The sequence below is a fragment of the Solanum pennellii genome, chromosome 2 (genome assembly GCF_001406875.1).
Source record: "Solanum pennellii chromosome 2, SPENNV200".
NCBI lineage: Eukaryota > Viridiplantae > Streptophyta > Magnoliopsida > Solanales > Solanaceae > Solanum > Solanum pennellii.
The window spans coordinates 58,953,819-58,969,894 of NC_028638.1; the positions used below are offsets into that span (position 1 = coordinate 58,953,819).

General features: G+C 35.9%; 2 protein-coding genes across 4 annotated transcripts; both read right to left on the reverse strand.

Annotated features, from left to right (window-relative positions):
- Positions 1-5,783: 5,783 nt before the first annotated feature.
- LOC107011079 (probable carboxylesterase 16) lies at positions 5,784-9,429 on the reverse strand. Its single transcript, XM_015210411.2, has 2 exons — positions 8,175-9,429; positions 5,784-6,671 (listed from the first exon to the last, which is right to left on the reverse strand). The coding sequence occupies exons 1-2, from the start codon at positions 9,026-9,028 to the stop codon at positions 6,131-6,133; spliced, it is 1,395 nt and encodes a 464-aa protein (XP_015065897.1). The 5' UTR covers positions 9,029-9,429; the 3' UTR covers positions 5,784-6,130.
- Positions 9,430-9,877: 448 nt separating this feature from the next.
- On the reverse strand, positions 9,878-15,601 carry LOC107011078 (serine/threonine protein phosphatase 2A 57 kDa regulatory subunit B' theta isoform-like). 3 transcript variants are annotated; one of them, XM_015210410.2, is made up of 4 exons: positions 15,379-15,601; positions 15,134-15,296; positions 13,386-14,740; positions 9,878-10,776 (listed from the first exon to the last, which is right to left on the reverse strand). In XM_015210410.2, exons 3-4 carry the CDS (start codon positions 14,595-14,597, stop codon positions 10,417-10,419), a joined length of 1,572 nt encoding a protein of 523 aa, XP_015065896.1. In that variant the 5' UTR covers positions 14,598-14,740; positions 15,134-15,296; positions 15,379-15,601; the 3' UTR covers positions 9,878-10,416. The 3 variants fall into 3 exon arrangements, with proteins under 3 accessions (XP_015065896.1, XP_015065895.1, XP_015065894.1); XM_015210409.2 differs by having other exon boundaries at positions 13,386-14,750; XM_015210408.2 differs by having other exon boundaries at positions 13,386-14,812.
- Between the last annotated feature and the right edge of the window lie 475 nt (positions 15,602-16,076).

Consider the following 16,076-nt stretch of genomic DNA (forward strand, 5'->3'; position numbering starts at 1 on the left):
ATTTAAAAAAAATTCCAGGGAATCTTATGGATATTATTATACTAACTCGTTTTCATCATGGGGGTAAATTTGTGAAAGACACATCCTGGTGAAGGTCTCACTTACATAGGGGAAAGTGAAGTGGAATATGTAGGTATCAATAAAGACCATTTTTCTTAATGGAATTGCTTTTTTATACTAGAGACCTGGGGTATGTTACTGTGGGTGAATTTTATTTTAAAGACCCTACACGCAATAACTTTGTCTTAGTGCATAATGATTTCAGTTTACTAAAGCTTATAGAAGATCTAGGTGATGGTGACTTTTTGGACTTGTATGTTGAACATGTTGTGGATGATATAGAGGTTGTTAAAGATGGGGTCCCTACAGGTTATCTTTGTGGGCCGACAACTGGTGAAAGTGTTAATAAGAATTGGGTAGAAAACTCACATAATATTAATGTGGATGAAGGGACCAACAAAGAGCTGCTCTATCTGAGAATATTGATATTGAAGTTGGTGTGGATGAAGAGTTACAACAAGCTGCCCAATCTGAGAATATTAATGTTGAAGTTGATGTAGATGATGCATCAGATCTTGAAGGTGTTGAAACTGATTGGGATTGCAGTAATTATTCACAAGAGTATTTTATTCCAGATGAAGATGACTCAGAGATTGATGAAGAGTTGAGAAATCTTAGAAATGAAAGAATAACCAAATTGCAGGGAAAAAAACCAATTCCTATAGAGGAAATAATTATTGGAGTCGCTGGTGTTGATAACGGATCTGAAGACATTGGAAGGAACAAAACTGCTAGGTATGTAGGAAGATTGGGGGGAGATGAACAATATATTGATAGTTCAGAACTGAATAGTGATGATAGTAGGGATGAATTAGATTTTGAAGCTGTGAAAGGTGTTGATTTACCAGTTAAAAGAAAAAGTAAAAAGGTTAGATTTGATCCTGATTGTGTAGTTGTTATATTTGAGCTTGGTATGGTATTTGAAAATGCTATAGAATTTAAAAAGGCTGTAGCAGAGTATGCTGCGGAATATAAAGTCAAATTAAAATTGAGGCCTAATGAAAAACATAGAGTCAGAGCTAAATGTCAACATAAAAAATGCAAATGGTTGTTGTATGCTAGTCTAGACAAAGACGCTGGTGACATTATTGTTTAGAACTACTATCATGTTCATCAGTGCCCTACACAACCAAGAACAAGTTGTGTACATCTAACTTTATTGCAAATAAGTTCAGGGGCAGAATTGTTTCTCAACCTCATATAAAGTTGTGGGAAATTCAAGAGTTGGTAAGGAAGGAGACAGGTTGTATGTTGGAAGAACTCTTTGTTATGGGGCAAAATTGATGACTCTTAAGGAGTTTATGGGTGATTGGAAGATGGAGTTTGCAAGGTTGTGTGATTATGCAGACATGATAAAATAAACTAATCCTGATAGTTCATGTTGGGTGAGGACAGACAGAGAATCTACTCGAGGAAAAATTTTGTTTGTTTACTTTTATATTTGTTTTGATGCATTAAGGAGAGGTTGGTTGGAAGGATGCAGAAAAATCATTGGGTTTGATGGATGTTTTCTGAAGGGTGCTTGCAAGGGTGAATTATTGGTTGCAGTTGGAAATCAACAAATGTTTCCAATTGCTTGGGCACAAAGCACAGTTGGAGTTTCTTCATCAATTCCTTGATACAAGATCTAAACTTAGGCATTAGATGTGGATTGACTGTAATGTCTGATATGCAAAGGTTAGTTTAATGTTAATTTTATTTATTTTGATCTCATCGCCTATTTATTTAATTATTACTACTCATAAATTTCAATTATTATGATATGTAAGGTCTTGTAGCAGCCATAATGGAGTTGCTTCCAGATTGTGAGCAGAGGATGTGTGCTAGACACATTTGGTCCATTTGGCAGAAGACCTGGAGAGGAGAAGAAATAAGAAAACAATTCTGGAGATGTGTGAAATCAAGTTTTGAGGTAAAATTTCAAGATGAAAGGGACAAACTCGCTAAACTTGGTAATAAGAACATTTGTGGGGACTTGTTACATTATGAAAGAAAGACATGATGTAAAGCATCTTTTAAGGAGCATGCTAAATCTGATGTTGTTGAGAATAATATGTGTGAGACATTTAACTCTTGGATATTAGTTGATAGGCATAAATCAATTATCACCATGTTAAAGGAGATTAGACATAAGATAATGGATAGAAATGTGGAGATCAGAAATTAATCTTATGGCTAGTTTAGTACTTGAAGAAAATAAAGATTATGCTAGAGATTGTCAAGTTAGGTTCAATGGCCAATTTGGATATGAAATTTTAGAGGGTCATTATAGGTATATTGTTGATATAAAAAAACGACATGTACTTGTAGAACCTGATAGTTGAGAGGCATACCATGTCAACATGTTGTTTTGGCATATCAGCATGCAGGCCAAGACCCTGAAGATCATGTTGTACATTGGTACAAAAAAGATACTTTAATGAAGACTTATAATTACTTTATCCAGCCAATACCTAACATGAAAATGTGGTCTCACACTAGTGATATAGTGATTGAGCCTCCTGAACCAAAACAAATGCCTGGCAGACCACCAAAATCCATATGAAAGTCAAGGGATGAGCCAAGAAAGAAGTATGAAAAGTTATCTAGGAGAGGTGTAAAAATGACTTGCTCCAAGTGTCATCAATAAGGCCACAATAATAAAGCCTGCAAACATGTGGTAGTAATCAAGCCAACCTTTGATTACTTCAATTAAATAAATAAAAATGCAGGACAATTTTTCTTCATCTTATTTACACTATTAAATCCTCTGAATTGGGTCAGCTTGAAAGCTCAACCCAACCTGGACCTTGAAGGTCAAGCCAACCTGCTAGCTCAAATCAGCCTCAAAGCTCAAGGCAACCTGCAAGCTCAAGGCAACCTGTAGGTTCTAGCCAACCACCAACCTAGAGACCATCACAACACGTCCGCTTAGGCCAACAATTAACTTCTATTTGTGATGATACTTCAACTGTTGAAAGAGTTCAACAAGCTAGAAGAGGCAGGGGAAAAGGTAGGGTGAGAGGAGGTGATGATATTCAACTGTTACAAAAGGGCAACAAGCAGGAAGAGGTATGGGAAGAGAAGGAAAATCAACATCAACAAGAGGAAACAAAAGGCCTAAGACTGTGGGATTTGGCATCTACATTGATGATACAAGTGGCAGACAAACATTAAATGTAAGAGTGTATAACCAATTTAAATATTTATAATCTACTTACTTTGATAATAGGCACTTAATTTTAGTTTCTTGTATATAACAGGTAAAAGAGTTGTTACTCCAGTTATTTTCAAGTGTGCAGCACCAACAAACATTGATATTGATTATAAGCCTCGTGGACTAAAATGGAAGGGTAGAGATATTGTCACCACTTCACAATTACAACGCAAGTCCAAAAGGGGTGAATCTGCAAATGTCTAGTGCAACGAAAACAAGAACATGGGTGTGACCACTTTAATGTGTCTTGGGTGTTTTTGATGTACTCTTGGGGGTTGTTTTATTTTGAATCTGTAATGCAAGCAGGAAACAATACTGAGACTGCTTAATATGTTTTTGATGTAAATTATAACTAATTAACTGTGGATTTTCTTGCAAGGAAATGCAAAGAATTTTTTTGTATATCATTCATGCTTGTTTGGAGCTTATTGTTGTGTTGTTCACTTAATATGGTTATTGTCGTTTGGAGGTGAATAAGAGGAATAGAAATAAGACACTACAATAGAGGTGAATAAATAAGAAAAATATGATAGACTAATGAACAACTTAACTACATTCCTTAGTCTAACATCAGTACAACAGAAACACAAGACTATTGATACAATCACTCTAAGCCTACTAACATAAATATTGTCATATAGCAAAAATCACTATTGCAATAACACATATGATCCTGATTTCGTTGCCCGCTTCCTCTCTTTTTCATATGATTTGATTCTTTTCAATAGGCCCCATATGATCTTTTTTGCTTGAGGCGGTAGATCATCATCGCACCATCGAAAAAATCTATCTCTTCTCTACACAATTATTAAAATAATTAAACTATAATTAGCAGATTGACAGCGATTTGTTTAACCAGATTTGAATAATAACAAAAAAATCTTACCTTTGTGTATTTGCAACAAAAAAATCGACGTCCTGTATTAAGTTGTGTCCATGAGGTTTTCAATTCAGCATTAACCCCACATCGACAAAATACATTTGCCACAAAAGAAGTTGAAATCGGCAAATTGGACATTTCATTCGCTATAAAGAAGATGAATGAAGAAATTTTTTGTTGATCTCCAGAAGCAACAATAGTGAGATAGATATGGAGAAGAAAGAGATTAGAAATAAAAAAAAATTTAGGGTGGATAAATAAAAGGGGGGAAATTGTAACGTTACATATGTCAAATCAGACATATCAGCTTATTTTTTCTCACTTCACGCGCTCAAAAGGCGTGCTTCAAATGACAGGTGGCAAGTCAGTCACGTGTGTTTGATAAGTACACTTTTTAAGTGGTTTAAGTATTCAATAGGCAAGGGCTCTAAGGCATCTAAACGGAAAAAACGTCCAAGTTCAAGGGGTCGCTTATATGTTCTGACTTATTTATTTTGGATAATGATCAAATATGTCATTGAATTTTCAGAAAATGCTCATTTATGTATAATATACAATTATTTAATCTAGATACATATACAATTCACCTCTCTCTCCTCTTTCTCCCAATCTCACTTACCTCTCTCTTCCCTCTCCAATCTCGCTCGCCCTATATACAAATGTATATGTATAATATATAATTATATACATATATAATCCACCTCTCTCCCGCTCTCTGCCCTATCTCGCTCTCCTCTCTCCTTCCTCTCCCAATCTCTCTTGCCATATAGACAAATACATATGTATTATATACAATTATCTAACCAATATACATATACAATTCACCTTTCTTCAATTCTTTTCCGCTTCTATCGCTTCTCTCCTCTCTCTTCCAATCTCGCTAGCCTCTTTCCTCCATATAACATGTAGCTACAAATTGTAATTATAAAACTATAGCTATGGAGAATAATTAATTATTTTTAAATGGCTATATGTGAAAATTTCCCAAAAATATAACCCATATAACTTCATAAATTTTAGTTAAAATAAAAATATTTGAAATCTATGATTGTTACTTAATTTGTTTGGCACTTTAAGAATTGAATATAAACTTGATTATTAATTATTTTGCAGCTAAAATAAATCGGAGGACTCACCTTTCCAAGTAGAAAGGAAGTTTAACGAAAAAAGAATTGTGTCCATTAATATTGTTACTCCTTCTGTCCATCTTTATTTGCATATGTTTGATTTGATATATTTTTTAAAAACTAAGTAATAAATATAATACTTAATAGCAAATAAAATAGACATAAGATAATGAATTACCTTTTCTTTTTTCAAACTAAACAAATAAAAATAAGCTAAAGAATTGTAGATTTTTTTTTTTTAAAAAAAAAAGAAAATTAGTTTAGTGCAGCGTTAATCCCAATATATGCAAACATTCATGTCTTCCGTTTTTGTTACGTAATTGCTTGGAATGTTGATCAAATTGACATTGAAATCAGGTGGCCATTGGAAACATCGATCCACTTCAGCAGAAACCAATTCTTGGGACACACAATTTGGAAATAAGCATGTTGCTCTTATTGAACTATCAACTATCTATATCCTTTGATAATAGAGACTCATGAAGAACTTTTTAAATACAAGTTGTACTGTAAAAAAAAATTTAAAGCAAAATACTGCTGAAATTCAACCATCAAATATAAAGCGAAACACTAAGTGCAGGATACATCTCTTCCATTATCTGCTAATGAAAGAAATCTCTTGATACAGGGAAAATGTTTACAAGGATACCACGGAAATGCTTTTAACTCAAATTGAAGGAATGTGTGGTTCAAAAGTCAAAACTCAGCTAACCCCTATTTTTCTGCAAATCACATCTATATTACAAAAGAAACATCCCAAGGGAAAAAAGAATGTGCCATGAAACTTATAAGGCATAAATGCTAAACCTTAAAATCGAGAGTAGCATTTGTCACAGAGATGCTGCTGTACAAGACCCTCTATCCAAATCAATATGAAAACTCATGACCTCGGAGTGAAATGTGCTTCTTTACCCAGATGGCAATATCCTCAGCACAAGCCTGAGCCTGAGGGGTCCTGAGAAGCATGTCAAGAGTTGCAAACTCGTGAACAGCATCCTTATATTCAAGAACAGGAGCATCAACATTTACTTTCCGGAGTTCCTCTGAATAAGCAATAGCCCGATCTTTCATCCAGTCATGCTCTGCTATAATTGTCAATGTTGGGGGCATTCGTTTTAACGGAGGTCCTCCTCTACCAGCAACAAGTGGGTTGGCAGCAGGGTGATCCAAGTTAAACTCTCCTTCAGGTAAAAGTAATTTCCAGGCAAGTACGCACATTGCCTTGTCATAGAAATAGGAATTAGCTAGCTTTATCTCGGAATGAGTTGGAACATTGCCAATGAAAAATGGATACATCAAGACCTGTGCCACCACCTTGACTGGGTCCAAAAGATTGCCTGCTTCTACTGCCTTTCGGGCCACATAATCAGCTATGTTTCCCCCACAACTCACTCCAAGGAGAACACACCTATAAAAATAACCCAATTTGCTTGTGTGCTTAAGAACAAAATGATATGCATACTATACTGAAAATTTCGTAGAGAAGCATGCCAAGTTGGGGATATCATCTCATTATCGTAACAGGAATGCAGAACTTTTGAAACAAAATATTTGTGGTCCATTCATCCTTACGTTTCATTTTATGGGGTTGGTTAGCTCACACGTAAGATTCATGGAGGAAACTCATCTTGCAGGAAAGCTGGACTGAAGCTCTTTATTTTCCAAATGTAAGTGAAGAAGTTAATTTGAAAGTGTTTTATTCAATTGTCCTGCATGGGTTGTTAAAGGGCTTTCAAAGCAGCTTATAAAGGTCTTGAACTACTCCACCCATTGACTTGGGGTTCTGGATTGGATACTCAAATTCTTTTTACATGATAATAGAGCCAAATATTTGGTGGAGGACATTCCTCTGATTAGTACTCAAATTCTTTTTACATGATAATAGAGCCAAATATTTGGTGGAGGACATTCCTCTGATTAGTACTCCCTTCGTTTCAAATTTTTTGTCCCATTTTGACTTGACACGGAGTTTAAGAAAGTAAAGAAGACTTTTGAAACCTTCTGGTCTTATATTAAAAATATGTCAAATGTACCACAATGTCCTTTAATAATGTGGTCTTAAACATGACATGAGGGAAAATTGAAACTGCAGAGTTGCTAAAAAAGAGTCAATTCTTTTTTAAATGGACTAAAAAGGAAAGTAGGACAAACAAATTGGAACGAACAAATATAGTTACATGAGAGAGGAGGTGCTTAGTTGTATAATTGTCCCACATGGATTGTGCAAGGGTTCTGGATGAGAAACAAACTGATAAAAATCCAAAAAGTATTCAAAACAAGTACTGAAAGACAACCAAAACCTGCATCAAAAACACTTACAGTTTCACCCAAAAAGGAAAAAGAAGAAAAGGAACACTTCTATTCAGAAATTGAATTTGCCAGTCATACCAAACAAAATCAGTGGATTACAGGAAAATCAGCATACAGAAAAACCACTAGTAAAACGTTTTCCCTTCCAAAAATGGATATAGTAGCTATTTAACATTATAACTCCTAATATTGCTCAAAAGACTACAGGAACATGACCCATTTACAAGACAAAATGCACTTACTTCTATATGGAATTCAACTCGTAACCACATGATATCATACGAAAAAGCTAGAAAATTCCACTAGTCATGAGTCCCAAAAGTAAGCATTTACGTCTCAAATATTGCTTGGCCCTTCCTACTCACTGCACCTACTTTATATGGATAGTTTTGCAATGTCTAACCTAATAATATGGAATTCAAAATTAAATAATGATATATTACCTTTTCATTCTTCATAGCATACATGTGACCACATTTCTGATCAAATCACAAACAAAATTACTCACTGAAAACAGATTAAAAGATCACATCTAATGCTTCCACGTCAAAAACTAAAACCAGGCAACAAGTATGGAATAAGATAATAGGGCCAAACTAACCTCGATGGATCTCCATGAGCAGCCAACCAAGGCTCTGCCATTGATGCTCCAAAGGCATCCGCTATGTGTCCGTGGGAATGAGATTTTTTCACATCTGCTCCACCACGTCTGTTGCCCAATGACTTGCTGCATTCAGCCAAATTGGCCTGCTTCGCCAGCCAATGCAGAGCTTTCAACCCATCCTCAAATGCAGCTGGGTATCTATTCTCAGGTGATAACCTGTATCCAACTGCCAAAACAATGACATCACAAAGCTTTGCAATTCTTCTACAGAAAAAATCATTTGAAACCGAATCATTGCTCCCACTCACAAACCCCCCTCCATGGAATTGTAACATCACCGGCAACTTCCTGCAATTTTTACCGGCGGGAGCATATCCTCTATAAACCCCATTTTCAGATTTCAAAGCGAGATCATCCACATTGCCTCCGTAGCTATTTCTCCTATGATTAAAACTATTTCTATTACGATTTTCGGTGACATTATCAGTCGTAGCAGCACCATAGCTGCTTCTGCGTAGATCGGATCCTGTGAGAGAATCGGGTCTGGAAGCTTTAGCCCTAGATTTAGATTGTGCCCTTAAATCAGAATCAGGAGAGCCAAGGGAGGTCTCTGGAAGGAATATTCTGATAGAAACAGAGGTGGTAGGATCTATATGTATATCCTTGGTGGCAACGCCGTCGGTGAAAAGAGGATTGGAAGCTGCAGTAGATTCCTCATCAGGACGTGACGTAACGCCGAAAGAAGTTCCGGCATTGGCGTCATCAACGGGGATTTGGGTTCGGTTCTGCAACCGATGCTTTAACATAAACTTGAAGAAAACACTGTATAATTTCACGGCCACGCTTGGCATTTCCCTCAACTCCCTCCTCCTCCCTCTAGCTCCACCGCTCTGGCTATCACTCTCCCCGACCCCCCTGTAAAAGATGACGTCTCCTTCCCCCAACCCCAGAGACCCTGTTGTTCAGGAGATTAATAATCTAACAATTCGTTGAATAAATTGATCTGAACATTAGAGATATGAATCGAATTAATTTTAGTTTTAGGGTTTTTGGGGATGGATGGATTGAGATTTGAGGAAAAGGGAGGAAGGAGATGGTTTGGTAGCAGTAGTAGGAGTAGCAGTAAAATTATATAGCGAATCAAAAATTTCTGAAGGATTTAGGTAAGTGAAGTGGGGAAACAGCATTTCTAGAAAATTAATTGTGGCGTCTGCCTATTAATTTTGTCTACTACTAATAACTAATTAATGGGAAAATCGGATAAAATTATTTCGAATCTAATACCAACTCAATCTTTATTTACAGTCTTACTATAAAACTTCACTTTCTATCCTAAATTTTTTATATAGATTTTTTTATTATTCAAGTAAAAGTCTCAGCGGCTCTAATAACTTTTTAGTTCTAGTTAGTGTAGCGTGCATGTTGTTCGCTATGATGGACTGAACGGAATCATTTAAATCCTTTTTAGCGAAAAATTAAATTATTTATTTATAAATGATTTGAATAGTAATTTTTTGTGTATATATTTTAAACCACATTGAACTTGTTTACTTTTTTCACATCTTAAAACCCTTTGTTTGAAAATAGTGCATTAATATGATGATAGTACAACCAACTGAAAAAGCATGTCCATCAGCATAGAGGAATTTGAAAGTTATAATCCTTCAGCGCAGGCATCAGCTATCATTGATCATACGCAGTCACATAGAAAGGGAAGTTGTAAAATATTACTAATTGCAAGCAGTGTGTGAATTCAAAAGAATTACTACTTAATACATTGCAACTTAATTATGTCAACTTCATTTGATCATTCTCAAGATTATCTACAGAGATACTTTCATGCCAAGCTGCAATGTCAAAGCATATATATTGACGGTACAGAGATTCAAGCGCAGCACCCTAAAAGGAACTTTAGACGTATACCTCAAGTATGATGCTTTTATAATCTCATCATTAGAAACTTCAACAAAGCAAACACCAAATGAACTCGAGCCACGCATGGACAGCAGACTATAAAATCTTGAGGTTCTCCAGTTACGCAATTCCGTATGAACAGTCCTTGCCTCTATATTAGCACTGAGTTGGTATCCAACTTGATTTGCGTTACCATAAAGTGAGACCTGGGAACAAAAATTTCAGGATGCCTTGGTGTATGAACAAATGAGATATTACCTCCTTTCTCAATTAGCGTACTGATCAGCTGATCAAGGTAAAAGCAACAGTAACAAAGATAGAGTCTCTAGCCAGATGGTGAATGAGGTGTTATCTTATGAGAAACTAGCACTGGCTCATTGCTTGCAGCTTTCACTCCAGCAAGCTCCTCTAACCGTTTCCAAGTAATTTCACGTTTCCTCTTTACCTCCTCTTCTTGGGCCTCATCTTCTTCGAATTTCTGCAAACACTCTTCAAAGAGTTCAGAATCGATATCAGAGAAGATCTTGCGGACATTTAATGTCAAGTTTTGCACCGCCTGATTCCAGTGGCCTCTAGCATTCTTCTCCAAGGCAGGGAAGATTATCGGCAGTATAACTCTATGATTTTGTTTGATTAGGTTCTCAACATGATCATTGTTCCATAGGAACAAGGCCCTCTCAGCCACCTGAAGATGCAAAGTTAAAAAAAGTTAGAAAAAAGACAAAAAAAAAAAAAAAGGCATTGGCAGATGTTACATCACCGAATTGATCCAATCCATCTCATTACAAGCAAGCACACCATTTTTTCAGTTGATTAATCGTTTTTCTATTTGATTCACAGCCATGACAACTTAGCCAATATGTGCCATCACATGTTGTACAGTTATTTATATCAAGTTGTTTCATGAGGTACAACTGAAAACAGCAAACTAGCACATTATATCCGGCAGGAGGAAAAGCCATCAAGATGCAGCAAATTTAGTCTGCTTGTTGACCCACACAAATAGAAGTGAACTTCTGAAAAGCAACTATCTCTCTCTGGCAAACCAGATTTTTCCCTTTTCATCTTAGGATGTTTGGAAAGAGGGAGTTGCAAACACATGAAGGAAAATACAGTTCAATAGAAAAAAGAGTATCTTATTCATTCCTAACTAGGCTGATAAGGAGCAGCATATTTCTCCTGCTCAAGACCTTAAGGGATCCTGAAGAACCTTAATTCTCCTTTTACATTCTCCATTGATTTTGTTTGAGCAACGTTCAACTGGAACCACTGTTGGATTTTTTATAAGATGGCCAGCAAAAAAGTGTTGAAAATGTCTCTCAATGATTTTATTAACCATAAAAGGGCTTTAATTAGCCAACTTGAAAACATAATCAGCATAACAAAATTCAAAAAGGTCAAGTAATCTCAACAACTAAAACAACCTAATAGAAATTCAAATTTCAATTTCATTCTAAATCTAGGCAACTTATTGTGCTAAAATTTACTGCAATAATTGAAAGCAAATTTCAACAGTAAGACTCCTCACAACAAAGCAAGTTGCTTCAAAAACCAGAATTATGGCAATTTTTGACATCAATCTCAAACCTCAACAAGCATCATTCAAAAGTACAAACTTGATTTGCAAAATAAAATTTGCACTAGATTTAATGAAGGGAAAAATCATCTTCAACTTGATATTTCTCATTGATCTTTTGGCAGTGAGCTGCTCTCAACACAACTTGAAAATATCCACACCTGTTTGTTAGTTTGATCTATACCAATGAATGGAGTAAATCAGTTAGAGATCAAAGGATGATATACTCGGCCACTCTAAATGAAAAATCTGTCCGCTGAAAATACATATCTCGATGTGTATCTAACTGATGCCAGGAATAACCAATGGTAGGAACAGCCAAAAATGGGTAAAAATGATTTTTCTTTGACCCTAAAATGGGAAGGAAGAAACTGCCAATTACATAGAGGTTCAATGATGGAAGATAACAATATCATAGCTTTTGATTCAAGGGGACATTGATCAACAACACTCTGTCAAGCATCCATTCTTGCATGCATGTGCCGGCTAGTGTCACCAAAAGGTTGAAAAGGCTAATGTTATACAGACAATGGAATAAAATTTCATATAATGAACTGGGAGGTGGTCACATCTCCAATAAGGTGGCCTTGGAGGTTAGACAGTAAGGTACAGGCTTTGTAGGAGAGTGATTGCATTCAAGAGTGGCACACATAAAGGGCCTATGAATGTGGAACAACATAAAGGGAGAGAAGAGTTTAGCGACAACATCATTTTTACTGTTGGGAACGAAAATAGGATCAGCTTTTAGAGGCGCAAGTAGTATGCAATGATACTTTGAGCGTTGCCTTTCAGATCATGTACAACACATTGAGTTTGAAGGATATGACGATTCATCATGTCTACAGGACACAAGAGCAGAGCTTATTAGCATAAGAGGCTCCGAATAACTCTACAAGATGTGGAGATAGGATATTCCAAAACATAATGGCATACTACAAAAGCAAAAACATGAAACGGGTAGGAACATGCCACGTGGAAATGGAAGTGAAGAGGGAATGAAGTGTTCTGTAAGAAGTCCTACTATTGCAGGTTATTTGAAAAGAGACGATGCAGGGGGTTTACATCTGTCATTTTAGATTCTCAGCGCGTCAGAAAGGATACTCAGTTCACTTGGTTAGAAGTAAGGTAATGGCTGAAAAAACCGAGAAAAGGGAAGTTCTGTTATGTAAACTGGTACTTTGTGCACATGGTCAAGCAAGGATGCAGATCACTCACTAGTGCACTGCCATGCGCATCAGCTTGATTAACGCTGACTATAGTTAATGGCGAATTGCACAATGGACTTCAGAAGAAAGAGAAGAAGATGTGGAGCATAGGATGCAGCTACTTTGGACCCTGCAATAATACTTTGGAGACAGAAGAATGGAACATTTGAAGGTATTTAAAATGAATTTGTGAAGTTAAGAACTTGGCTTTTGTTCTTGGTGAATTTTGGGTGCACTTATCGCATCCCTGTAAGTGTAGATGACTGGATGCAATTCTTAAAGAACCACGTTTTCTGATGGGGCCCCTACTCTTTTGTATGCCACTTTATATATCCAAGTTTTCCAGCTAACATCAATTAACTTATTACTTTGTCCCAAAGGAACAAAAATGAAAGAAACAGCAAATTGGCTTTACACCATATTCCTGTTTCGACCTAAACCTGATCATAGATGATTAGCAACACAAAGAGCAAAGGAAATAAAATAAAATACCAAATAACTAGAACTACTCACCTGAAAGTGCGAGCTGCTCAAACAACGACTGATCTGATGAAACAAAGGCACCATACAACGCTGGAATTCTGGAGGCTGAGTTGCTTCTAGAACCTCCTCCAGCTCACCTAAGAACACTACTTCCTTGGAACTGTTTGTGATAGGCCAATATTTCAACAAACCTCTTATGACAGTATCAGCGAGCTTGCAGTCCTTCTCCACAAATTGTGTTATGCAGTAAGATAACTGCTGATGATACATGTGTACGCACTTTGGTTTATGAAGTGGAATAAGAGCTCGAACAAGAAACAACTTGTGCTCTTCCTTCAGTGGAAGTGCAAATCCATTGATTATACTGCCCAAAATTTCTAAAAGTTCTGCTATTCCATTATGCTTCTCAGTTTCAAAGATAAACCGGTAAAATATATTGTTGATTGATTTCCTAATAAAAGGGCGGTGCACCATGAATTTTCCATATATTCGGTGCAGAACCGTCTTCAAGAACTCCCTTTCTCTTGGATCTTCTGAATCAAAGAGATCTAATAACCTTAGAACAAAAGAATGGTCAACATATCGCTTAGACAATTTTGCATCTGTCTCCGGCGATGCCACAAATCTGAGAAAGAACTCATACACAATTTGCAAATGTGGCCATGCAGGATCCATCCAGGGTTCGTCATCTTCCAAGTCAAAAGCTTCCAATACTTTGTTTTCACGAGGTTGAGGAGTTAGAGGCCTGAACAGATTTGAAGACACCATTTTAACAATTTCTTGAATGACAGTTTCTGTGAATTTTCCATTTGCAGAACTAAGATAATCAACAAGCTCTACTAATGTCTGCCGCTTGATGTCTTTTTCTTTCAAGTGTTTTGTTGGGTCAGTAAAGTCAAATAATACACAGCACAAGTTCAGTTTTTTTATGAACAAGTTTTGTTTCTCAGCAGTTGGTACATCTTTAAAACTAGGCAAGGTCTCACACGGAAAAACTGCTGCACTTCCATTCACCTTAGCATTTGCCGCCTGCGGTAGCCTATTTCCATGATTTGGTCCCAGAGTTGAAGATGTGACTCCTGAAACAGTAGTGGCACTTGAATTTCCTGACTGCGCAGTAGACAAATCACTGCTTCTAGAACCAGTTGAAGCATTTGATGGTGATGCAGAGCTTCCTCCATCACGATTTTCTGCTGACTTGGAAGGCTTTCTAGGGAGCCTATTAAGTATCTGTTTGATCATCACTTGAAAATATGATCTTCTGGTCGTAATGTTTTACTGATTTAAACACCCTCAAAACAGAACTTTCATCAATCTGAAAGGTCTAAGCAGCAAATTGAATTGTTAGCAAGCCAGTGCGGATCTCATCCACCCCAAATCCTTATCTGCCACCCCCTAAACCAATAAACAAATGAGACCAGAGACTACCTGTCTAGACGAGTAAAACTCTTTTTCATCTGAAAAACAATAACAAAAAGGCAAGTAAAATGAAGAAATCTAGAACCGTTCAAACTTCTTTTTCATCATGGAGAAAAGAGCTAAAAAGATCAACATTTGTGACCTAATCCCTTTTCTTTCTTTCACTTGGTAAAGTAAGTAATTTGTATTATAAGAAACTCCACACTAAGAGAGTTCTGTGTGCACTTCCACTTAACAATTAAAAAAAGGTGCATTCTTGTTGAATTAAACAGTGCAAAAGGCGAAACCCTGATGCAGAATGTTATTTTAATAATCAAACAAGCATCAAATAATCTGAATCAGAAACTGAAAAATCTTACCTATCCATGCTAGCTGTCAACCAGAAAAAAGAACGGGGGAGGTGCAGTAAACCTTTGTTCTTGTTTTTTTTGCTGAGGTCCACAGAGACTCTGGGCTGTTAAGCTAGGTCAAAGAATATTAAGATCTGGGCAAATGATGTACGGAAGAACCCAGATAACATCCCTTCAAAGAATCACAAAGAGGTGAGTCAATAAAGATTAAAAAGAAACAGCACTCAGACATAAAATGAGTTGTTAATGCTTACATAATTTTGAGTGATGAAAAAGATTGAAACTTTAGATAGTTGGGGTTCAGTGATCGAAATCTAAAAACATTCCCAACTGAGAAAAGATAGGAAAAGGGGTGTGATGGATTAGACAAAACCAATCTCTGGTTGTTGTTTTTGATGTGTTTGGTTAGCTACAATTATTCTTCTTTTTTTTGTTTTGATTTTTGCTTCCCATTTTCTCTCTAATTTTTCCTTTGTCTTCTTTCTTCTTAGATTTATAATCATAATAATAATTATCATATTTTCTCTCTTCATAGATTATAATAATTAGAGCATATGATTATAATAAAAGGTAGAGCAAGGCGAAAATCATATCTAAATTTTTTGGTTTCATATCAAAATCAAAATTAATTAATTATTAAAATACTAATTATTTATATTTTTGAATATTAGGCGAGAAAATGAGAAGCTCTCATCAGCAAAATGAGAGTTCAAATAGTTAATCAATCTAAGTTATAAAAAATTCACTATCAATTATTCATTCTTTTCTATAGGAGAAATATATTTAATTATAGAACTAAAACAATTAAAATGATTTAGATATATTTTTAGTATAAAATACAATTACGACAGACCTATGTTTAATCAAACAAAAGATTTATAGAGCTTAATATAATAAATAACAAAAATAATTACACCAAGGTAGAAAAAAGATTGCAACATAGCAAAAGTTC